At 44.4% G+C, this 22,707-nt stretch overlaps 2 protein-coding genes across 7 annotated transcripts; one reads left to right on the top strand and one right to left on the bottom strand.

The window, feature by feature from the left end:
• Window positions 1-236: 236 nt before the first annotated feature.
• On the bottom strand, window positions 237-15,270 carry SNX5 (sorting nexin 5). Of its 4 annotated transcripts, XM_058836525.1 has the most exons (14): window positions 9,268-9,289; window positions 8,275-8,378; window positions 8,064-8,168; window positions 7,466-7,576; window positions 6,791-6,912; window positions 6,348-6,471; window positions 5,634-5,729; window positions 4,655-4,760; window positions 4,500-4,575; window positions 3,642-3,681; window positions 3,438-3,524; window positions 1,911-2,070; window positions 1,058-1,143; window positions 237-324 (listed from the first exon to the last, which is right to left on the bottom strand). In XM_058836525.1, exons 1-14 carry the CDS (start codon window positions 9,272-9,274, stop codon window positions 277-279), a joined length of 1,272 nt encoding a protein of 423 aa, XP_058692508.1. In that variant the 5' UTR covers window positions 9,275-9,289; the 3' UTR covers window positions 237-276. The 4 variants fall into 4 exon arrangements, with proteins under 4 accessions (XP_058692508.1, XP_058692510.1, XP_058692512.1 ...); XM_058836527.1 differs by lacking the exons at window positions 8,275-8,378; window positions 9,268-9,289 and adding an exon at window positions 15,130-15,270; XM_058836529.1 differs by lacking the exon at window positions 8,275-8,378 and having other exon boundaries at window positions 9,268-9,394.
• Window positions 15,271-15,551: 281 nt separating this feature from the next.
• On the top strand, window positions 15,552-22,331 carry MGME1 (mitochondrial genome maintenance exonuclease 1). Of its 3 annotated transcripts, none has more exons than XM_058836692.1 (5): window positions 15,552-15,605; window positions 18,663-19,270; window positions 19,944-20,166; window positions 20,582-20,714; window positions 21,884-22,331. In XM_058836692.1, the coding sequence occupies exons 2-5, from the start codon at window positions 18,745-18,747 to the stop codon at window positions 22,016-22,018; spliced, it is 1,017 nt and encodes a 338-aa protein (XP_058692675.1). In that variant the 5' UTR covers window positions 15,552-15,605; window positions 18,663-18,744; the 3' UTR covers window positions 22,019-22,331. The 3 variants fall into 3 exon arrangements, with proteins under 3 accessions (XP_058692675.1, XP_058692674.1, XP_058692676.1); XM_058836691.1 differs by lacking the exon at window positions 15,552-15,605 and adding an exon at window positions 16,354-16,388; XM_058836693.1 differs by lacking the exon at window positions 15,552-15,605 and adding an exon at window positions 16,368-16,388 and having other exon boundaries at window positions 19,959-20,166.
• Window positions 22,332-22,707: the final 376 nt, after the last annotated feature.

Below are 22,707 nucleotides of genomic sequence, written 5' to 3'. Positions count from 1 at the left end.
TGCTATATGAAGTCAGTCAACAGCAAATTAATTTCTTACATTTGACTCATTTTGAGTTATCAGCCAACAGGATGTTAGCTACATCCAGACAATTCATACATAATTCAGCTCCCATTTATACCAATAAAGTCAATGTATCACTATCAACATACCTAAGTATTAGTGAAACAATCTCAGTGATAATATTTATTTTAAGCTAATGAAGTCAAACCAGTAAGTTGCCCCTGGCTATTGAGTGCAATTGATGCTTTTGTCACATTTTCAGAGTAAGACTCCTCAGTTCTTGAACAAGTCAATACAGCTCTGCAGGAGAGACACATTGTTCTGCAAAGGAAGAGAATTAGTTTCAAGTGAGGTTAACTGATAATTCAAATCCTGCCTTTCACAATGAAGTAGCTTCCCAAACAGTGGGTCTGTCACAGGATTTTGTAGCCTGTGCCAATGCTAAAGATCTCCTAGTGCAAAAACAAGCATTCAAGCAGTAAAGAACCAAAACCAGATCGCACATTCTGCCTCTTCCTGCAGGCCTGCAACCGTGACTCAGTTTGTGGTAAGGAGAGGGGCAAGAGCCAACAGGAAGCTTTTAAAGTGGGCCAAGCTGAGCAGTGTTGTCAAGGCCTTTGTGTCACATTCCATTTCAGTTCAGCACTGAAATAGCTGTCTGTGGTAAAGTCCAGTACTCTCAGGGAGTGGGACATTAGACTTTCCTTCTTCAAAGGAAGCTGAGGATGCACAGTTACTGCTTTGTTCTCTACACTTAGTTAACAGAACCTTCAAGCCTGCCTAGCAAAACTTGGCAGAAGCTGCTATAAAGCCAGTGTCCTCTCCACTGACAAGCCAAGTGACAAGGATTGACAGCCTGATCACAAGCTGCAGGATGTGTTCCTGTCGCAGCACTCAGGAAGACTGGAAACAGCAGCTGCCCCTAGACACAGGAGGGGTCAAACCCCAGAGATGAGACTGCCTGATGGGAAGCCAGATGACCCAGCAAATCCTCCCAATTACACAATATTCACTTTTCTCAACCCATGCATGTTAAATTCCAAAGAGAACACACCTTTGCATGTTTTATTTCCAGTTCTGCCATTTCAATTAAGTTTTTGCGGAATGCTGCTATTCTCTTCTGTTTGAAGCTCATCAGTTCTGTAGAGAAGGAAAAAAACAAAAGGTAAGAGAGATATACAAAATGTGACAAGTTTCAGTAATGCCCCTTATGTTTCAGGAGTTTTGTTGTGCAGCTCAGATTACTGTATTTGATCAAAAAAAGGTTCAAGAGTTAGTAGTGCTGGCTTTAGACACAGATGCAGTCATCACATGACACACAGACAGCTTAAGACAGAAAAGCCTTGTAGGAAGACAGCTGGAATAAGCCAGAAATAAGCCACACAAGCTCTGTGTGTCAAGCCAGAACATATAAAAGCCAGATACACTAGAGGAGCAGCATGTATACCATGAAAGCATATTTCCTCTGCTTTATATTGTCCAAATATATAAATATATATATATAAATAAATGTATATACACACATATACTCTTCTACTAAGAACCAGTGTTTGAAACTCTGTATAAGGCACTCAGCTGTACTGAGACAGAAGCAAAAGCCTGTTTGCACAGTTCTGACTGAGATAATTAGTTACCTTCTAGTAGTCACATTCACACGGAGGCTGAGTTTAGTCCAGAAAGCAAATAATAGGGGCTTATAAATAAGGTTGATATAGTAGTGATACTGCTCTGCTACAGAGAATTGTTTTTAGAAATGTTTAGCCGCATCAGTTATACAACATCTATCTCTACTGTCCTTGGAATGTCCAGACTATTTGTTCAGGAGCCTTCAGTAGCTGAAGGTCAGATGGAAACCTCGACTGCATTAAGCTCTCCTTTAAGTCTAAGTACAGCAAAGCATGTTTTACCTTGTTTAGCAGATTCTGAAATCTTTTCAAACTTCTGACAGCAATCCTGTTGATGTGCCTCAGCCAGCCTGACGTCCTTGCTCTTTAGTCTAGCTTTGTCTAGAGCTTTGTTTGAGTTCTCATAGTCAACAAGAGCCCTGGTTCGTCTGTACAGAAGATCCTGAATAGACAGAAATAGCACACCAGAGCCTTAGCAGGACTACTTCCCAACTGAGGTTACAACTACCTTAGCAGCAGGCGGTTTCACTTCTTTCAGCATCAGATTCTGCTTTTTCCAACAAGCTATTACAGCCTGCTCTTGGGCAGCCTTTCACAGTGCAGCACAACATTTTCAGGACAGCCAGTTATGCCTTAGTGAAGGAAGTCTAAGGGCTTCCCTAGGCATAATTTCTTCCCTTCAAGTAGTTTACCCTGCTGTAAGGTGGATCCCTCTGTTACCGCTGAAGATGAACAGATCACGCGGACACAGGTTGAGGTGTGGCGAAAGAAAGAGAAAGTTTCTTTTTCTTCTCAGGATTTATAGGTTTCTTACTACAGCCAGGGATTGGATGGTCAGGATACTACTTTCTTACTGCACTGGCCATGAGAGATGCCCATCACAAGACGTGTAACAGAAAGAATGTACACATATCTATGTTTACAGTTACTGTCCTGGGAAAGTCCTTAGAAAATTATGTTAGCAAACTCAGAAGCTGAGTTTTTAGGACGACATCTCTCCACCTTACAGAATGAAAAGTACTTTCTGAATTCTCTCAGCCTTCCAGCATACATCTAATTTGTTGGAGATCTGACAGTTTGACTGAAGCACTGCACTAACCTAGACAGGAGAAGTAGTACAGGTCTCTGAGTCAATCCCTTCCTAATGCAGCAGGAGTACAGTTGTGATGTCTAAATAACAGTGCACCCCACTGAAGGAGGCTGTAGTGGATGTTCTGGGGTACCTGACATTACAGGTAAGACACGAGATGAAGATACCCAGTAGGCTGTACGTAGATACCTTTTTGCAGCATAGTCATCCCCTGTCAAATCAAGTGTTGATTAGAAAAGAGTTGCCAGAAAGGCTTTTGCAGTCACATCAATCTACCAAAGCCCTCTTGGACATCCAGACACCAATAGCTTTCACAAGTTACCACTTGCTACCACTAAGGTAGTCTAAAAATCCTGAAGTCAATCCCAACTACTAATTAGTCATCATTGATTTTATTGGCAAGTCCATGAGTACTCAGGCAGAGGACAGGAAAGAAACTGCTGCAGAGTTATATTCAGTTTTCTCTAACTTACAGAAATTTTAAAAAAAGAGTTCTTCCACTTTACATGCCAAAGAAAAATTGGTCCAAGATCTTCTGTAAGTGGCTGGGCTCCAGCTAGCTAATATATAGCTTCTATATTCTGCTGTTGTTTAAGAGTGTCAGGTTTCCTAGGCAAAACGAGGGTCCATTTACCTGTCTTCTTAAAGCACAAAGATTACCATAAGTGAGTCATGCTGCCCATAACAAAACTAAGCTTCAAAAAGAAAACTCTTCTCACCTTAGCAGCTTCTATATTAAGCATGTAGTATCTCAACAGTTCAGAGAGCTTTAAGTCTTCATCAGACGAAACTCTACTCTCTACCTTCTGCAGAAGAGAAAAAAAAAAAAAATCAGTTGGTGTGTAACAGAGAACAGCAGAGATTCAGATCCAGAGCCAGAGATTCTTCTCCCCCACACCTGCCCTCAGCAAAGCTTCTCTTACCCTGAGTTTCTCAAAGAGCTCTGCAACTTTCAACAAGTACCTAGTGAGGGAGAAAAAAAAAAAAAAAAAAGCATAAGTAAGTTTGAGATACCTCTTAGTCTGATGAATGCCAGGAACAATTGGCAGGAAACCAGAAAGCTGAAGGCTGGAGTTTACTCCTATATACAGATCCAAACAAGGGCTCAAAAAAAAACTCATTTAGGCAAAGATCTGGACAAAAGGTTCAATGTGCTGGATTCCAGCCTACCAGAGTAGTACAGCTGAGCAGCTCAACATCAATGCTGATCTCCAGAGCATAAAGGTCTTGTGGAGAATTTCCCTGCTGCTATCCAAGAGGGATGAGCTGACTTGCTTATTCAGCTATACACACTGTTTAAACAAGGTATTGGTAAACTGATAGCAAAGTCAAAAGGTGAAAGAAGTCACCTCAAAAAAAGTAACTGGGTTCCCCCAGCTTAAAAATCCCCTACTATTCTTGAAGTGCAAAGGTCTAGAAGATAGTACAGACCTAATGTAAGCTGACCTAGTGCAATGCATGTTAGAACACACACATAAACCCTTTCTTCAGGTTCTCTAGCAGTTTGTGACCTGAAGGGAATCAAGGATATTTCTGTTTAGAAGGAGTTTGATGACCAGCACAAGTAACCTCTAGGTCACAACTGGCAAGTGATCAACTAGGTGCAATTGATAACATTAGGTCTGCCACAGCAGGAGTGCCAACAGAAGAAAAGTTTTAATGCCACTTGCTTGCAATTCAAGAAACTAAAACCACCTATGACTCAATCCTCTGTTTTTTACAGAAGAAATTGGGTATTCTCAGAACTCAGGATATGGTTATGAACAGTTAGAATTGCTTACTTTTTGATAACTGTAGGCTCTTCTAATGCCAGGCTATTCAAACAAGCTGAAGTATAAATATAGTCATCTGCAACATCTGCAAGAACAAGACAAGGTTTTCAGGCTGAAATCAGCAAAACTGCATGATCTCTTGAAAGGGCTTTGAAAAGATTCACTTTTATGAGATCTTGTCATCTTATCTGCTTTTGCACATGCATCCTTGATTCTGTTGTAGTAGTTCACAAGGAAAGTCTTCTCTTGCTCAAAAAAATCTTCTACTTCCTGAAAAAGAATATGACCCGTTAAGTCAATAACTGCAGAATACAAGCTCTTCCCTATTTTAGGATGAGCCCAAGAAACAACCACAGCCTGGCCTTGAGCTTGAGGCCCATCAATCCCTATGGAAAAGCTGTTCAAGACAAGATGCAAGCCAAGGGTTTGACATCCCAAGTCACTTGGCAAACTTTTTCCTCACAATGAAGTGAAGATGAAGCTGACACTCAAGTACTGATGCAGGCTGTCTGAAGCAGCCAGTAAACTGGTACAGGACAGTCCTCAGGACTCCCAGCTGCTGGATTTTTATTTCCTAGGGCTGCAGCAACACTGTAGCTGAGAACTAAGCAGTTTACAATCTTGTTTCTCATCCACACCAAACATGATACATATTGTAATGTTTCATGACACTGTGCATAGGACAACAAACTTACTAGGAAGTGCTGCCATGGCAACGCAACACAAAAGCTGGAGCAAGACCAGTAACAGGAGTCTTTGGTGTTTGATCTTGTCTGGTATAAGCAGGAACCCATAAATCATGTCTGTACAGAGCTCCAAACTAGACAAAAGCCACAAGCACATTTTCTGAAGGTATAATTCTTTCCTCTTCACCAGTATCAGGTATTAAGGCAGGTTTTCTGCATCCAGAAACTTTAATTATACACTGAAATTGATCAGCCTAAAGCTGCAATGTCTTATTTCTATAGAAATCAGAATCAGTACAGGCTACTCCCCTCAACTGGGAGAGCAGTAACAAGGCAGGTTAATTTCAGTAGCTGAGCCTCATAGCACAGCAAGCCTGAAGCAGACAGGAGTAACTTCCCTGGTGCAGGAAGCAACAAATAATCAAGATTAGGGTAAGAGACAAAGCAACAACTTTACCTTGACTCCAGAGAAGAGGACCTCATCAGCACTCTTTACTACACTTTTTAAAAAGCCACCAAACATCTCTTTAGTGTTTTTCCTCCGAACACTCAGCTGTAATAGAGAGGCCAAAACAGTTTTAAAGTTATACCCAGGGTGGGGGGTAAAAAGAGTGATTGTGTTGATACTTGCAATATAGTAATGTCCTTTACACCTAGGGTATGTCAGAGCAGGCTGATATCCAAGCCCACCATAATACCCATATAAAAATGTAGCACGTGGCTTGGCTACAAGGAATTCAACTATTCTGTGCCACAGATTTTTCCAATTCCCACAAACAGCTTGGTCTGTCTTTGCATATCTTGGATCAGCATCTATCACTCATAATTAGGTGCGAAGAAAGAGATGGAGGTGTGACTTTAATACACCTCCATTTTAGGACCATGCAACACAGCACAGGTACACCTGACCCATACATGTTCCCAAGACAAAGACATGCAAAGGTGGCTTCCTAACCAACTTGACAAGGATTTAGGAACACTGTGAGATTTATAACAGAGAAAGGTTTAAAGGTCAGGCTTTCATCCTTCAGTCATCTCACAGAAATAGTTGCAATATCTACTTGCTGATGCTGCACATAGATCCACAGAACATTCTGACTGTGCCCAGCAGAACACAGCACTCCTAACAGTTTGCCTTGCTTGGAAAGAGAAATAAGGAAAAAAGTCTCACGTCCTGGTCATACTCCAGGAAAACATGGAAATTGCGGTCTTTGCTGAGCACAGGATGAGAAGCAATCCGCTGCAGGAAGATCTCATGTGATGAGACAGTCTTCTTGAAGACAGCGAGGTATTCACTGCAAGGAAACAACAGACTGAGATCCTCTTTGTACTACCTTCTTCAATATACAAAGAATTGCTTTAAGTTTATCCCATGAAAATATTCAACTGCAGACTTCTGAAATAGCCAGCTCGTGATAGTGAAGCTACTTTCAATCTCTCTAGCTAGGAAGTTTTCCAACTTGAAAGCTGGAAAAGTTGGGCAACTCCTCAGCTCCAGGATTTTCAAGATACCCTTCAAAACAGTGACACTCAAGATCAGTTATCACCAACTGAGTTGCTCTCCCAGGAGGCTTCTCTAAATGCAGCTTTTGGCAGTAGACTCATTTAACTTACGCTTCCAGCTCTTGCTTCATTTTGGCAAATTCTTCTTTTGTCATGGACACTTCTCCTTCCCCCAGCTTTTGCATTTTCTCTCTGGGACCATCAAAGTCAGGCTTTGAAGGTGCTGGAGGTATCTAGGCAGGGAATTGGTTAGTCATGGATATTAGCAAATAATGATTTCCCAGATTACTTCTAGCCTTCTCTAGAAGAAGGCACTTTTGCCTGATCATAGGGAAGTGTGGTAAAGAGCGCATGATCCAGGAATTCTAGGGGCATGTCGACATCTAGGTCCCTGGTTCATGTTATCCCTGACCCAAGAGGGAAACTAGCCCAGAGAAACAGCTTCTGTAATCCACCCCATTTCCAGCCATCTCCTAAAGAATCATGATAGGAAGGAAAGCCCACATTTGATAGATTATTTCAGTGTGCCATCTTGAGGCAGATATTAATACCACCACAGAGTCAAGGACTCTCACAGCATCTCTTGCTGCTCCAAGCTATATGGAAAATTAACACAAATGCCATACCATTCAGGTTGTTTAGGAATTAAGGCAATACGAAGCACAGGGGACACCCAAGTCACAAAACACCAGTAACACTGGTAAAACATACTCCATGCCCTTATTAGTAGGCACTTTAGATTGCTACAGTTTTTCACTTAGAATCACATCTTTAGGAAGTACTTACAATGAGTCCTGCATACTCTTCAGTTTCAGTGAGTGTATCATGTAACCACACAAAGTCTTCGTGCTGCCTTGTAACTGAAAACTCAGGACTTTGAAAAGCTGGCAGTGTAGTCTGGAAGAGAATATATAGAAGCCCTACTGTTTTGTAAATCAGTGCTTTTAGAAACAGTTCTGTCCATTTCCAAAGGAAGCTATTCTGCTTACTAAGAGCCTTGCCCACTCCCTTTTAGCTGAGCTGGCACTTATTCAACAGCACCACTAAGGAGACTGTTAGAAAAAAAAGTACTGTTGTAGAACAGCATTAATGCAGTTTGTTTTGTGACATTTCACAGTAGCTCACTTCCTATCCCCCAGCCTTCTGGTGTCTAGCTAGGATTCCTTAGCAAAACCAACCTAACCATCAGCTACTTGCCTCTGTTTAGAGTCTAAATCCTAGGAAATTTGAAGTTTCTGCATATATATACACATCCTCAGGCTACCTTTAAGTGGAAAATTTCCCCTCTAATTAGATTTTCTTCATTGCCAAGCCCATCTTTGCAGGTATGTGTACGGCAAATACATCTGTTACTTGCACAGCCTCTTTTTGCCCATGACCTTACCTTAGTGTGCACAGTGAACTTCACTCTGTCCTTTTCACTTAGGGCATCGGGAATATCAATTTGGAGAGACGGATCAACATTCAGGTCTACAGATACAGACCTCACCTGCAAGAGAGTTCACAGAATAATCCTTGATCAAGCATGAAGTAGGTTTAGCAAAGCTGACTGATCATCAGCTGAGAACAAGAACCACGCTGCACTACACCCCTACCTTCAGGTACACACATATGAGCAGAATTCCATTCCCAGTGCTCCAAAGAGCCTTAAACTGAGCCAGCATCTTCCTTTGGGGGCTTATTTCTTCATTCCAACAGCCTAGACCCAGAACATCATTTCAAGCATCCTCAAACTTAAAGAACAGTCCAGGAGCTTTCTCAATAGATCCTCCAGCTTACATATGAGGACTGTCTTCTAAGAGGCCCTCCCTTTCTGCAGCTTAACAAATCATTGCTATTTTTTGCATAAGGGAGAAACCACCAGAGATCAAGGCCACAACACAGGAAGTTTGCTGAAGAGCGACCATCAGAGCCAGGAGGAATGCTGAGGTTATCCTTTGGAGATAATTCTGAAGGCCTTAGAAAAGCAGGCTAGAGAGCTGCACCAGGACTGCTATCTCACCACTGCAGAACAGACAACACCAGCCAGGAGCCTGCTCCCACCACTGCTGTGTACACTAAGTTTTAGCACCCAAGCCCACAGGCAAATGGTGCCAGAATCTGAGCAATCCTATCATATCACAGATGGCTAAATGCTGCCTCAAGCCTCTGTAAAGCTGCCTAAGAACTGTTGATAGGCTGCCTGTTATAAGGTGAAGCTTTGCTTCCAAAAGGCTCTGGAAGCTGCCTCCCCCTAGGCTGGCCATCTGGTATGTGACAAGGCTCTCTGGCTGCCTGCAGAGGACACAGCTGCCAGGACAGGGAGCATTCACCCCACCACTGTTCTCCCCTGTGATCAGACTGCTGTGGATAAGTGAGGGATACCCCAGCCACTGCACCCTCCAACCTAAAACAGTGTTAAAAACACTTCCATCTGCTGCATCCTTGCTGTTAGCTAGAATTAAAGGAGATAAGAAACAGATAAAACTTTTTAAGCCTTACAACTATGGAATGACCTTGCATGAAGCACATTAAGCTTCCCAGAAGATGGGAAGGACAGAAGACTTTTAGCCCATCCTGGGCATTGCCTTGGCAGCAAGGATACTTACAGAGCATGCCCTGGAGTACAGTTCCTAGCAGTCCCAGGCTCTGTTCACATTCCACAGGACATGGTGGGACTCCAAACTACAGGGACTCCAACAGTAATCACTTCCCTTCAGTCACATCTTAGGACAGACTATTATGTTCCCATACAGGCAGGCAATTCTGGTCCTTACTAGGAAGGCACAGGCCAAATAGAGGTGCACAGTTCAGAGGTCACTGACACAGGCTTGGGCAGAACCTGCCCCACTCAGGCACTGCAGGAAGGACAGTAGAAGGCAATAGTTTCACTGCGAGCACAGCTCACTGTCGGTTGCCAAATGAAAGGCAAGTTGGTTGGTGTTTCCCATTTCCCAGCCAGATAACACCACCAGCCAAAGCAGCAAGATGCAGACCCCAGTGTTTTACATCCTGCCTACTTCTATTTGCTGTCCAAACAGGATCAGCAGTACTAACAATATGAACTGCTGAGTCTGGAAAGTATGATAAGCCAAAGGAAACCATTTCCTCTCAGCTAAACTAAGGAAAGGATTACACAAATCAGACAGTCCTGAATTTGTGAGCTTTCTTACTAAGTCTTGTGGAGAAAGTAACCCATGATTACATGCTGTCTAGGCTCCTCCATGCCTAGTAGCTGCCTACACAGGAGACAGACAAGCATGGTGGTCCTGCTCGGTCATATTAAAACGTTAACATGTCACAAGCATGTGCCTCCTGGCACCCTGCATAAACTGCAAATAGGACCTGGGGCTATATGAAACCAAGGACTGTAAGACCCCTGGTCTGCTCTAGTCCTATGAAGGTCACTGTGGGCTCCTAACTCCAGGCCAAAGACCTTTAGGATTACAGAATCATGGCTCAGACTACAAAGGGAGCATTCACGCTGAATGACTTCAGGAGGAGGGAGTGCTTTCTTTCCCGACAAAAAGTGCTAGAGTAGCATTTGTCCCCTGAATGGGGGGAAGCAGGAAGCCTCACTCCTGTCAGTACAGCTCTGTAAAGCACTGACTCAGTGAGCACCCATGGCAGATGTCTCACACCAGCCCCTGACCCACACAAGCACCTGCTCTGCAGCACCGACAGCTCCACATGCAGGACTTTTCATGCCACCATCTCTCCTACACCCATCCAACAAGCAGGAATGGGGACCAACCTCCTCACAGTCACATGAAGGCTGTGCAGAGCAAAGGAATTAAACATCCATCTCCAGGCCACAGGCTTCTCCTATTACCACAGCAAGCATCTAGCCCAAGGCTTTCCCAGATCACCACTCCATCTTAACTCTCTGGCAACTCCTTCATATCCAGAGGCATTTCACTCCTAGGACGTCACTGCTTCCTCCCTGGACTCCGAGCAGTGAGCAAGAGAACTGAAGGTTCCCCATTCAGTTACCAGAAACCAGTCTGTCACTCCATACTCTCAAGGGCTATAATCCAAGCTCAGCAGCTGGGAAGGCATTATTCCTCACTTATAGCAGATAGGTACAGAGGACACTGAATGGAAACAGCTGGGTTGGGCTGCAAACTGAAACACTTACCCAAAGCCAGCACAGTACTCTCAATTCTCATTTCTCTTTCCCAGAAGCAGCTTCTGGCTTGCAAAGACTCCACAAACTGTTACAGCTTCTCTGACACCTCCCACTTCTAGACTCAGGACTCATCAGATACTTGTGTCAGGATTCCTCAGGTTTCTTGAGGATTCAAGAAAAAAATACTCTCTATTCGGTAGGGATACTGTCCAACTGATAAATCAGACCAAAGCAGAGCCCTTCACAATAACACAGAAATCATACTGGTTAACATTTCTAGGTTTCAGGACCAGAAGACTAAAAATAGATATTATGGTACTAATTAGGACACCATGATAAACACCTGATTCAGAAGTCCAGGAAACAACAGAGATCATTACTGTGGCAAATCCAGGTAGAATTTTGGAACATTTGCCTTTTATTCTATTTGTTAGAGACGCTAAGAAAAAAGAAAGTTGGATCACTTGAATACAAGGCAGTGATGAACATCAGCTACCCAGACTTTTACCTGACAGACATTACATTTCTGATGAGGCCTCACCCAAATGCAAACACATCTTGATGCTTGCAGACACCCAGAGGGAGGAAATGCCCTCAGCCACTGAAGTCTCTTAGCTCTGGTGAGAGGCCTGAGCTGCTGCTTTTACAGTTCCACCCTTTGCAGTTTTACCATTAGCTCCGGATGACTCGGTGTCACTTCTGCATTCTAAAAAGAATCTGCCAGTGCAAGCAACTGTGTACAACTTCTGACTGCTAGTGAAATATGTATTTGTTCTCAAAGACAGATTAACCCAGGGGTTTTCCACATAGCCAGGCTCTTGGAAGAAGCAAGGAGCCCTTCCATAAGGGCTCACATGTCAAAGTTTTCTGCTTATTGTCAGCTACCTTTTAAAAACCTTCTCTCCCCTTACTGATCACCTCTCTGCTGTCATTTAAGCAACAGCCCACAAACAAGACTTGAGTAGTAATTACATCTGGCACTACCTAAAATCCATTACATTTTACAGAGCAGGTTTTATAATTAAAGCTGTTTAGGTGCTCTCTAGAGAGCACTAAAACACCATTATGTTTTCTAGCAGCTTGTACAGAGCCCTCAGTTCCAGAGGGCCTTGTTTTGACACCCAGGAGTTAACCACCAGAGGATCTGGCCAGAAGATATCAGCAGCATTAGCTTCTGGAACTACATTTCAGTCATATTCAACACAAGCAGCTTGAGTTTCCTTTTAATCAAGATACTAAAAGGACATCTTAAAGTGCACTGCAGGCATGCAGCACTACAGAACACATGTGAAGCATGGATTTTGCAACCTTTGTGTGGCAGGTTTGCTGCCACCACTCTGACATTGAGTTGAACAGTCCTGAAGTGGTCTGGTTACACACAACCAGGAAAATTGAACCAGTGCTTACTTACACTATGGAAAATGCTTCCCTCCAAATTTGTGACTTCAATCTGGAGAACTCCAGCAATGGAAAGGTTTCATTATTTTGCTTAAAACATTGATAATGAGGGACTAGCAGCTCAATGTAGTCACACTGAAATGTCACTCCTCAGCAAGTGCAGTGCTTGCCAAGGAAGCAGAAGGCCCAGGGCACCTGTTGCCTCTGGCTGTGCAATAAACTGGCCCTCTCCTGCCAGAGGGATCTCTGCATCACTCTGCAGAAATGAGCAGGTCACACGCCTCCTGACAGAGGGAAGGACTCTATAAACATTCAAGGATGCCACATTCCAAGCAAAAGCCTTGCTGGCTCACCCTGTTCCACCAGCAGCACACAGGACACCTCCACCCAAGCAAAGGCTTCCTCAGTTGGAGGGGTCAAGCACAGCTTTGCCCATGCAGGGCAAGCTCCCCACGAGCCTGCAGAGCATGGCCTGGGGCTGAGCACTCTTGTCCCAGCTCAAATGGAAATTGTGCAACAGCAGCAAACCCCAAGCTACAGACAGCATTCCCAAGAATGCTTTGCTGACCTCCTACAGTGAGGCCAGAGCTTGTGGCAGGGAGTCTCAGGAATACAGCTTCACCGTGCTGGCTTCACGTTCCACTAGCCCAAGCTGCTGGGCCAGCTTTGTGGAGGCTGCATGTCCTTGAGAGTGCATTATCCCTATCCAGGAGCTGTCACCTTGCTAGCAGCTCACCTCCACACTTGATTTCAGGCTCAGCAGCATGCAGAAGCAGGTTTTTGGCTAAGCACAGGCAAGATCCAGTATGGTCTCATTCCTTCCAGAACATGCAGCAGAATTTATCCAGCAGAGTCACCATTTGTGACTGATAACAGCAAGTCCCAGGCCATGACACAACATTTTGTCTTCCACTGATTGTTTTGAGAAAGAAGGACTACAATACATGCTCTCAATATTTTGATCTAGAACATTTTAACTGCAGACTAAAGCCTTAAAATACTATGAAGCCACTAACATTAATAAGCACCAAGGTATTTACTCAAGCTTTGCTTGGAAGTCCCACCATTCACTTCAAATTCTGAAGTGCCTTTTCCTCCCCCATGACAGATTACACCTTATTTTCCACTGTACTTCCAATCACCCTTATCCTACCCTCCCTTCCTCTTCCTACATATCCTGATCCTCTCCTGCTTTGCCACCTCAGGGTCAGTTTTTAGTTTATACTTAACAGTGGCTCCTATTTAAGTTAATACCTAATGAAGTTTCTTTTACAGGAACGAGTTTTATCTGCTGGTCACACAACAGTTCCATGTTGCTGTTTCTCTGCCTAAACAGGAACAGACAAGATAGGAGCATTTCTATCCTCCCCCATGCTGCTGCTGGAACCCCAAGACAGCCAGACAACCTAAAACAAGCTAATTTTTGTCCACTGAGCATCAGAGTTTAAAACTACTCCAGCCCCCACCACAAAAACATTTTCCCCTCCCCCCAATATTCCTGAGTTTAAAAGGCACATAAACACTCAAAAGTTAGCAATTGCTGCAAGAGAGTTGATATTTGACCTTCCCCTCCAGCACTCTCCAAGGGCAGACACTTTAATACAATGGGTTTCACATGCAGCAGAAAAGAGTTAAAGCACTGGCCAGCTCACAGCTCAAAGCAAGCTACTAGAAAATGCTTCTTCTACAAGCTCTTGCCTGCCTTACTGACTCAGGATTGTTTCAAGACAAGATACATATGGAAAAGAAGCAGAGAAAAGGAAATTATCCAGAAATCAATAAAGGCTGTTGTATTTCTAGCCCTCAAGTCAGTTAATAGACATGCTCCAAAAAACTTGGAGAAAACACAGACTGAAGAGACTTTCAGCACGCCTAACAGCTTAAAGCAAAGTCATCTTCCTGCCAGTGAAGCTTAGTCACAATGCAAAACCACATGCAGATGTGACAATATGAAAGGCAAATAGGCAACTTGCTGACTCTTACAGGGCTGCCTTGCCTTCTTTTCAAGGTGTGTTGAGGGTAGTTATTAAACCAGGGAGTTTAGGTAGGTTAACCCAAGCAGCTCGTCTAGTAGCAAAGATAATTCCAATCACTACCTACACTACATGAACATTAATTCACAAAGTTCCTGTTTTAGCATTTCACTTGCATTTCCTCTGAGAAGTTGAGAGTCTTAACACTAGGAAACACCCTGTGCTGCTTTAAAGGAAAGACACGAAGCTTCTTGGAATTTACAGCTTTAACACTTCTGCAGAGAAAAGAAAACCAAGCGAGCTGCTGATGTGACAACCAAGGGAAAGGGGCACCGCAGGTGAAGTGGCAGCTGACAGCCTAATTAACGCAGAGCAGACAGCCAGGAAGGCCGGTCGCAGACACAGCAGGGCAGCTGACCCCCTGGGGACGAGCAAGTTGAACCCCCCGCGGCACAATCGCCTCCAGCACTTCGCCCGCAGTGCCCGGGGACGGGTCCTGCCCATCAGGTCCTGCTCCTGCATCACCTGCCAGGCCCAGCTCCCGCAGCTCCAGGGCTCTGGTTATCACCCTGCTCCCCCTCGGCACAGAGTGCAGCCCGCACTGGCTGACGGCAGCTGCACAGCCCTGCCCTTCCCTTCTCCTCCTTCTTCCCACTCCGGCTTTAACCCTCCCCACCCCCTTATCTTTCCCTGGGCACCTCTCCCCTCAGGGGCTGCTCCCCGCGATCACCCCGGGCACTCTGACCCCCTGCCCTCAGGGGACCTCGGTGCGCCAAAGGCACGAGGACTAAGGCGACTCATATTTAAAAAAAAAAAAAAAAAAAAATTAAACGGAGCAATGAACCAAAAGCCTGTCACTGTCCCAGTATTGCCGGGGGCAGAGGGAGCAGGGAGCTCCCTCTCATGCCGCGGGGCCAGCTCGGCTGAGCCCTCACCACCCTTCCCAGCCGAACCCGGGCCGCCGCCCTCACCTTGTCCTGCGCGTCCCCACGGAGCAGAGCCATACCTCCGGGCGCAGACAACCACCCCGCACCTTTCTCTTTCTCCTCCTCCCCGCCACCACCTCCTCATATAACCCGGGCGGAGCCGCCGCCGCCACACCCCCTGGAGGGGCACTCGCCATCTTTGGTGAGGGCAGGGCGCTGCTTGCCTTCATCCAAGATGGCACCACAACCCTTTATATTTCGACTTGCATTTAAAAGTTTGGGTTGTTTTCCTTACAGCCTTTCAAAAAACACCAAAAGAGCGCGACCTAGAGTAGACATGCCCATCTCGCCACCCTTCGGGGCGCCCCAGAGAAAGGGAAAGTGCTAGGGACTGCCAGTGCGGGAAAACTACAAGTCCCATGAGGCAGCGGGCAGCGCATGCGCGATGAGGGCGGTAGAAGCGGTGGGCGGGGCGCGCCTGCGCGCTGGCGCCCGCGGCGGTGGCGGGAAGCGCGGCTGAGGTAACGCGGGGCCGCGGGTCGTGTGGGCCGCGGGGCCGGGCGGGCCTGAGGGCAAGGGAGGGCCAAGGGAAGGGGCAAGAGGGAAGCGGGCTGATGCTGGCGGTCCCCTGGCCCACACTGTCCCCAGGTCCGTCAGCGAGCGGGCCAAGTGGCCGGGCTGCCGTGGCTGGGCATGCCCGCGTCCGGCGGGGCTTCTTGTCCAGAGTGGTTTATCCCCCTCTGAACAAGGGTGGGCTGTCCGGCACTGGGATTTTCAGGCACCTGGTGCCCATGCAGAAAGTTTGTTTCCCTGAGGGCACTTGGTGGTCACTGCTGTTGGCCCAACTCTTTCACGGTTCGCAAAAAACGCTGACTTCGTGTTACAGCCCTATTCCCCATAATTCTATTCCCGGTGCTGATCTGGAAATGAAGTTTGAACTGGGAACTGAAGCCTGTTGAAACTACCCTTTGCTTCAGGGTACTCTGTGGGCTTGTGCTTTAAACGGGATTGCTAAATTGTCTCGCTCTGTGCTCCAAACATCCCAAAAGAAGGTGTATTTTTAACCTGATAGGTTCAATAATGTATTTAGCAAATTGCAGGGAATTCATAGTTATACCTTAATCAGTGGATTTGTTCTCTTCAAATTAGGGACAAGGGGCAACAGGTCTGTAGGTGTGTTTAGGAGTGCTCTTCTTTGTTATCTCTGAAATAAGCCAGTGCTTTTTTTGTTTGTTTTTTATTAGCTGGATAAGTGGCTGTGGAGAAAAAGCCGTACTGGTTATTATCTGAAACTGCAGTTGGAGGTAGTTCTTTATAGATGTGAACTTTTCCTTAAGTAATCCTTTCAATTTGCTTCAGTTAAGCCACTCATTCCTATACCATAAGAAAAACTTCCTCAGTTGTGTTAGCTCAGTTATTGTTAATTTTTTTGTTACTGTTTTTTTGTTGTTGTTAACAGTTATTGGAGCTGCAAAGTCAACTTGCTTGGGAAAGTTAAGTCCTCTTAGTTTGTTTTTTTTTACCTCCAAGTTATTTTAATTTTTTTTTTAGTTCTCCAGTGTGGCTCATCGTGCAACACTCAAAACAATTCTGCCAGTCTTCAACCACAAACATTTTCAGAGAGAAGGGAGACAATTCCCCAGAGGGAAATCTCAATTAAATTCTGTTCTTTGTGTACAAGAGTAGATCCCAACCACTTCATTTCTTTCTTGTAAGTTATCTGCACAGACATGCCACTCTAGTGATTTATTGAAAAACACATGATTCTTTATTCAGTTGAGCACAAGGATTCCTTACTTCTTGGCAATCCTATGCAGCAGCTGGCAAACTCTCCCTTTCCTGGTGGTTCAATTCATACAGTGCACAAACATTTCCACAGGTATTGGAAATTCCACAGGTATATTCTCTAGCACAATGTAGGCTGTTAAATCAAAATTCATGGTGAAGCACTGTGTTGTACTAAATTAACTCTGGAGCTCATAATATTCCATATTTCAATAGCTCCATGACTCAAAACACTAATCTGGTATAAATGTATTCCTTGGAAAGTGTTGAGGAAGCAGCTTACTACAAGAGAATTTATGCTGAATCAGGCATCCTCTTGCTTCCTGCAGTGACACAAAGCCAGAATAAACTTTTTCTTTTGTGCTGTGGCTTTATGTAACAAAGCCACAGCCACTGGCCCAACATTTGCCCTGTTCTGATTAGTGCATCTCCACAATGACCCTTAATGAGCCTGTTAATGATCATCAAACAGCAGCCTGAGAATCCACAAGCTTGGTTACTTTTACACCAATAATAATAATTATTTTTCCTCTTTTATTTTAAATCCCAGCTCTGGCACCTCTAAATAGAGGTAAGCACCAAGAGAGAAGGGATTCATTTTTCTGCACTGATGAAGGACAATATTTATGGATCCCTAGTCCAAGGTCTCAGCCTGCTGCTGCGAGGTGCCTTGTTCTAATCAGCTGCCCCATTTTTGGAAAATGTTGTGTGTGACAGATGCTCCCTCCCACGCTGGGGCCACTGCAGCTGTGGGATCTGTCCACACAAAGTAACTCCCCGTGGTTTTGTTTCCCGTGGCAGCCAGGGCTCGGGCAGCGTGGGGAAGGAGGAGAGCAGTGTGGAAGGATTGTCAGGAGCAGAATGCTGCTGTTGGCTGGCAGAGAGCACGGGTTCTGTCTTTGCAGTGGATGGAGGGAGCTTTGGAATAGTAAACAGGTTACTCCAGAAGGAGATTGGGGCCCCAGTTCTGCATGGGAAATTCCACTATGGAAGTGTTACATTTTATCCACGTGCAAAAAACTTCCTAGGGCTTCCAAGGCTGCTCTGGAAGGTGTGCTGAGAATGGTACAGCTTATATGCTGTTCTTGCTCTTAAATTTTCAAAGTATCTTCAAGTACATCTAAGTTTGAAACTTGATTTGGAAAAACATATTTATGTTTTATTCTGAACTTGAAAAAAAATTATTTGAATCTGAAAATATTTTTAGTGCAGCTGGTTTCTCTTTGCCTTTCCTAGCTTCAAGTCTCACAATTGTATATACTGCTGCTGTCTGTTTTCTCCTAGGGATACAAAAGAAAAACTTGAGTTTATACCCCATAAGGTACCTTGTCCCCACAGTCCCCTTAAGTTGGTCATTCACTATAAACTTAATAATACCTCACACCAATGGGTTTGCTTCCATGTCCTCTGTGTAGTTTTTATTTTCCCTACCCCCTTTTGGCAGGTTGTTCATGGCAGATCTGTTTTTGTGTGCCTACACGGATCCGTGTGCCTACTTCCCTGGAAGTTCTGATACTGTTGCTGTAGGGATGTCCTGTGGTGCAACTTTTGCTACTTGCAACAAATCTTCAAGTGTTTCAGATTTCAGATTTGGCGGGCCAGCAGCTGTTGTTTTCAGGAGCATTTCCTCTTCTTCTTGCTCGTTGGTTTTTCTCTTATTTATCTGAAGAATAAAGGTGGTACAAGGTGAATGAAGACATTTTGACCACAGCAAATTCTTTGTTTGGCAAAGGGCAAAAATAGGATAGTGGCAGTGTTTTATGACTCTCTAAATTGCAAATTTCTTTTTCCAGAGGAGGAAAAAATATGGTAACCCACAGACTGTGCTGACAGAAGGAAGAAAACTCTACCTGCTCACAAACACTTCTTGTCAGGATGCAATTCCTACAGATCCTGTCCAGGAAACCGGGGAGCCTGGAAATGCTTTTTTTTCAAATACCATTTTGCCAAAAGCAATTCCCATACACATGTCTGTCTACCTCTGCATGTGTTTATAGCAAAAAGAAAAAAGGAAGCAGTTATGAACAAGTTGACCAAGAAAAATACAAGAACTTGGTCCACTCTGTTACGTCTTACAAAACCAGCGCCCAAACACCAGAGACAATACTTGAGGAAGACAATTGGTTATATGGGCCACCAGCTAAACACAGCCCTCCAATTAAAGCTGGGACAAAAACTCCCAAGAACTGGGTTCCTTTAATAAACCCCAGCAAGAGAATTCTTCCTGTCAGCAGTGATTCAAACGTCCCCATGAAAATCGGGTTACAAAGAACGAAAATGCCCAGTGTTACCCACATCCTTCAACAAACCCTCTCTCCACAGCAAGTCTTTTATCTGGAAAGATGGAAGCAGAAAATGATAGAGGAGCTTGGAAAAGAGGGATTTGAAGAGTATACCAAAAGTAAGTCTAGCCACAGTGTGATTGCAGAGTAGAAGCAGTAGTCTGCATTGCTGGCAGGTACGTTAGGCCAAGTGGTTTGTTTCCATGAGGTTGTTTCCATTTCATGAGAGCATGTTGTGAGTGTACGTGTTACCAACGAGCCTCAGCTCTGGTCTTTGCGCTGAGACCACTAAAATGGATTTAGAAATCTGTGGAAAATGAGAGTTAGACTGTAGACATACTCTGCTTAATCCTATCTGACTTTCCTTTAGTTCTCTATTTGCCAGTATCTATTCAGAAATAGGTATTTTCCAGATGATGTTATTGAGTCTCTTTGTTTCTCATGTTACAAAGCTACTTTGTAACAAGATAAAAATAGGCATTTTGAACTCATATAATACTGAGTGTTTAAAAACCAATGTGTTCTGGTGTTTATGGTGAGGTTTTTCAGTAACCGATTTATCCAGTGTATGTATGAGTAATCAGTGAGACTAAAAAACGTAGTGTAAGCATTAACATAAGGGATACCAGTTTCACTACTGACAATTTATTTTCTGTTTCTTTCCCTTCTCCCCACTCCCTCAAACTTTCAGTACAAAAAACAGGACTGGCTTAAGAGCTACATTGTGGAATATGTAAGATACAAATCTAAAGTAGTGTCTAAAATGTGAGGGGGTTTTCTCATTTTTCTTAGATGTTTTTCTCCGAGGAGAGCTCTTCCATTCCGCTTTGGAATCAATATTCCTGTCTGAAGAGACGGCAGTTAGGGACCAGGGTGAAGATGATATCGTGGCTGGCTACTTGTCCAGTGTGGAACATGTCTTGGAAGACATCAGTGAGGTGAAGGCTCTGGAAAGTGGAGTTCACCATGAGACCCTGCAGTACCTGGGCCTGGTCGACTGCGTGGCCAAGTATCGGTGAGGTGCCCTTCCCTAAAACTCCTGTTGTGATGCTGTGGTGGCCAGGGTGTGACTGAGTGGTTGGGGGAAGCTGGACGGATCTCTAGGACTGGCAGACTGGAGGAACTCCCCTGGATGATCCTCATGGCAGAAGTGCTGTTTTTCCTGATGGGGAGTTCCTTACTGGAGAAGGGACAGGTTTAAGCAATCATCAGCATTTTCAAGGAACTGTGGCAGATTTTAGTAAGCTTTGGTTTTTGGGATCCAAACTGCCAGTGTGAAATAGATTTGTTTAGACATAATAATGAGCAACATGACATCAGGGGGCACAGGCTGAGAGTGAAAAGTCTGAATGTGCTGTCTCAGCCCTTATTTCTTACTTGTGACTAAACTTAAGTTTAAACCATTGTCCTGTCTTGTTCTCCTGTGCCAGGGGCCAACTGTGTGTGATCGACTGGAAAACATCAGAGAAGCCAAAGCCATTTCTGCACAATACTTATGACAACCCATTACAGGTTGCAGCATATATTGGAGCCATAAATCATGATGCCAATTATGACTTCCAGGTCAGTAGGCCTGCTGCATGCCAGGACAAGCAGCAATGCCTGTGTTATCTTCATTTCTTCCTGCCTTTTAGAACCTGCTGCCCGTCATGGAAGTGTTGGTAGGATTTGTAACAAAGGAGCCCAGCCTGAGATCAGGTTAAGATATCATACTGTGAAATAATTCCACTACTCCTGCTAGTCCTGCTGCCCTTGGCTGCCAGTAGGGAATTTTCAGTGGTTTTAAGGAAGTGGTCAGTGGGACCAAGGGATGCTCTGATGAACTCCCAGGGCCTTGGCATCTGGGCAATCCCTTCTCTTCTGTCGTATGTGATTTTTGCTTGTGTCAAGAGTAGGAAAGGGCAGGAGAGGAAATAAAGCAAAAGAACCTGCAAACAAGAAAATGGTATGGGAGGTCCTTGCCTGCATCCTGTCTTGCTGTGTCCCACTAGCAAATGAGGGACTAAGTGATGCACTTGGTGTCTGGAAGCTGTACTGTGCTTCCTCAGGGAAAAGCAGTGTGTTGTGAATCACTTCATCAGAAGACTGTGGAATAATGTTTTTAGAGACTCCAAAAGCAATTCTAGCCTGCCTGCTTAGCCTGAAGGATTTTTACCTCAATACAGATATTGAAGGGGGAAAAAGCAAGCAGAAGAGAGCAGGTTAATTTGTATGCTGTGCAAAGGACTTTCTAGAATACTGCAGAGGTCAGTGAACACAAGCACAACACAGACATGATCATTACAGTGTGAAATACGGGCTGGAATTCTGCTAGTAGCTTCCTGCTAGTAGGGATTTGGGATTTGTCAGGTATGAAAGATGTCAGATCATACCTAAGTAACCATTTCTATCCAGACTGAAGCTGGAGGGTGGCATCAGTCTGGTTGTATGGCCCCAGGCAAAAACTCCTCAGTCTCTGGCAATTTTCCTGGCATCTACAAGGTTTAAATATTACTCATCCTCAGAGTTCATGTCCCCTGGTTTTCACTGGAGTTGCTCAGAGCTCTGGGCTCAGGGTTTTTGAAGCATTTGAATGTTAAGTCTCCAAGTATTTTATGGTAATCTGTTGCCCCATTTTATTCCCCATTGCTTATGTGAGATGTGTATGTTAGGAAGATGTTTTGCACTGAGGTTTAGCTCTTAGGGTTGCACACAGATGTTGGATTTGTGACAGCCCCCTGTTTGTGCTGCAGGTTCGCTGTGGGCTCATTGTGGTTGCCTACAAGAACGGCTCTCCGGCACATCCGCATTTCATGGATCCTGACCTGTGCTCTCAGTACTGGAACAAGTGGCTCTTGCGCCTGGAGGAGTACATGGACAAAAACTGACCCAGACTAAGCACAACCAAGTGATCTGAGCACAGAGACAAAGGAAGAACCCTTTGTTTAAATGTACCACTTTCGTGTTCTTTTTTGAGTAACTTTGGCTAATTTCTTTCTAGCAGGGTTCCCCCCTCTCCCCTCCCAAAAAGGTGAATAACTTTAAAATGGGAAATATCTGTTTGCTTATATTGTAGGTGACCCCAGCAGTCCAGGCAGAGCAATGCCAACTTATTTAGCCTCTCTTTTTTATCCCACACAGTTAATACAGCCTAAGGTTGGTAGAAAAGTTTCTACTGTCAAGTAAAACCTCTTGATCAAATTATTTTTCTTCCGTGATTTTTGAGGGAAAAAAAATATGTTGCAGAACTGAGTCTTTGAAAATGGAGTTGGTGAACTAAAACAAAACAACATCTGCGATGTATGAGCTGAGAGAAATGCAAGTGATAAAGAAAGGGATATAGTAGACTGGGTTTCAGTCAGTTCTTGCTCATGCCATCATCAGGCTTGTTATTATTTGTGGTTTTTCTTGCAGCTACAACTGGAAAACCTGTGCTGACAGTTACAATGAAAGTCCTCATTAGTTCTTGTTTAGAATACTACAGCAAAGTGGCCACTTAGCAGAAGTGGCTCCACAAGAGAGGAGCAGAATTGGAACCAACACTCACAGGAATTTCCAGCGAGTGTTCTGAGAGGTG

This window comes from Poecile atricapillus, chromosome 3, assembly GCF_030490865.1.
Source record: "Poecile atricapillus isolate bPoeAtr1 chromosome 3, bPoeAtr1.hap1, whole genome shotgun sequence".
NCBI lineage: Eukaryota > Metazoa > Chordata > Aves > Passeriformes > Paridae > Poecile > Poecile atricapillus.
This window is presented reverse-complemented; position numbering and strand designations above follow the sequence as displayed.

Bases quoted from the DNA above. Each gene is read 5' to 3' on its own strand.
- SNX5 (XM_058836525.1), bottom strand. The intron at 7,577-8,063 runs GTAAGGTCATGG...ATTCTCTTCCAG, and splicing joins AGTTCACTGTGCACACTAAG to ACTACACTGCCAGCTTTTCA. The intron at 325-1,057 runs GTGTGTTCTCTT...CTTCCTTTGCAG, and splicing joins TGGAAATAAAACATGCAAAG to AACAATGTGTCTCTCCTGCA.
- MGME1 (XM_058836692.1), top strand. From the start codon at position 18,745: ATGCAATTCCTACAGATCCTGTCCAGGAAACCGGGGAGCCTGGAAATG. The intron at 19,271-19,943 runs GTAAGTCTAGCC...CATTTTTCTTAG, and splicing joins ATTTGAAGAGTATACCAAAA to ATGTTTTTCTCCGAGGAGAG. The intron at 20,715-21,883 runs GTCAGTAGGCCT...TTTGTGCTGCAG, and splicing joins ATGCCAATTATGACTTCCAG to GTTCGCTGTGGGCTCATTGT.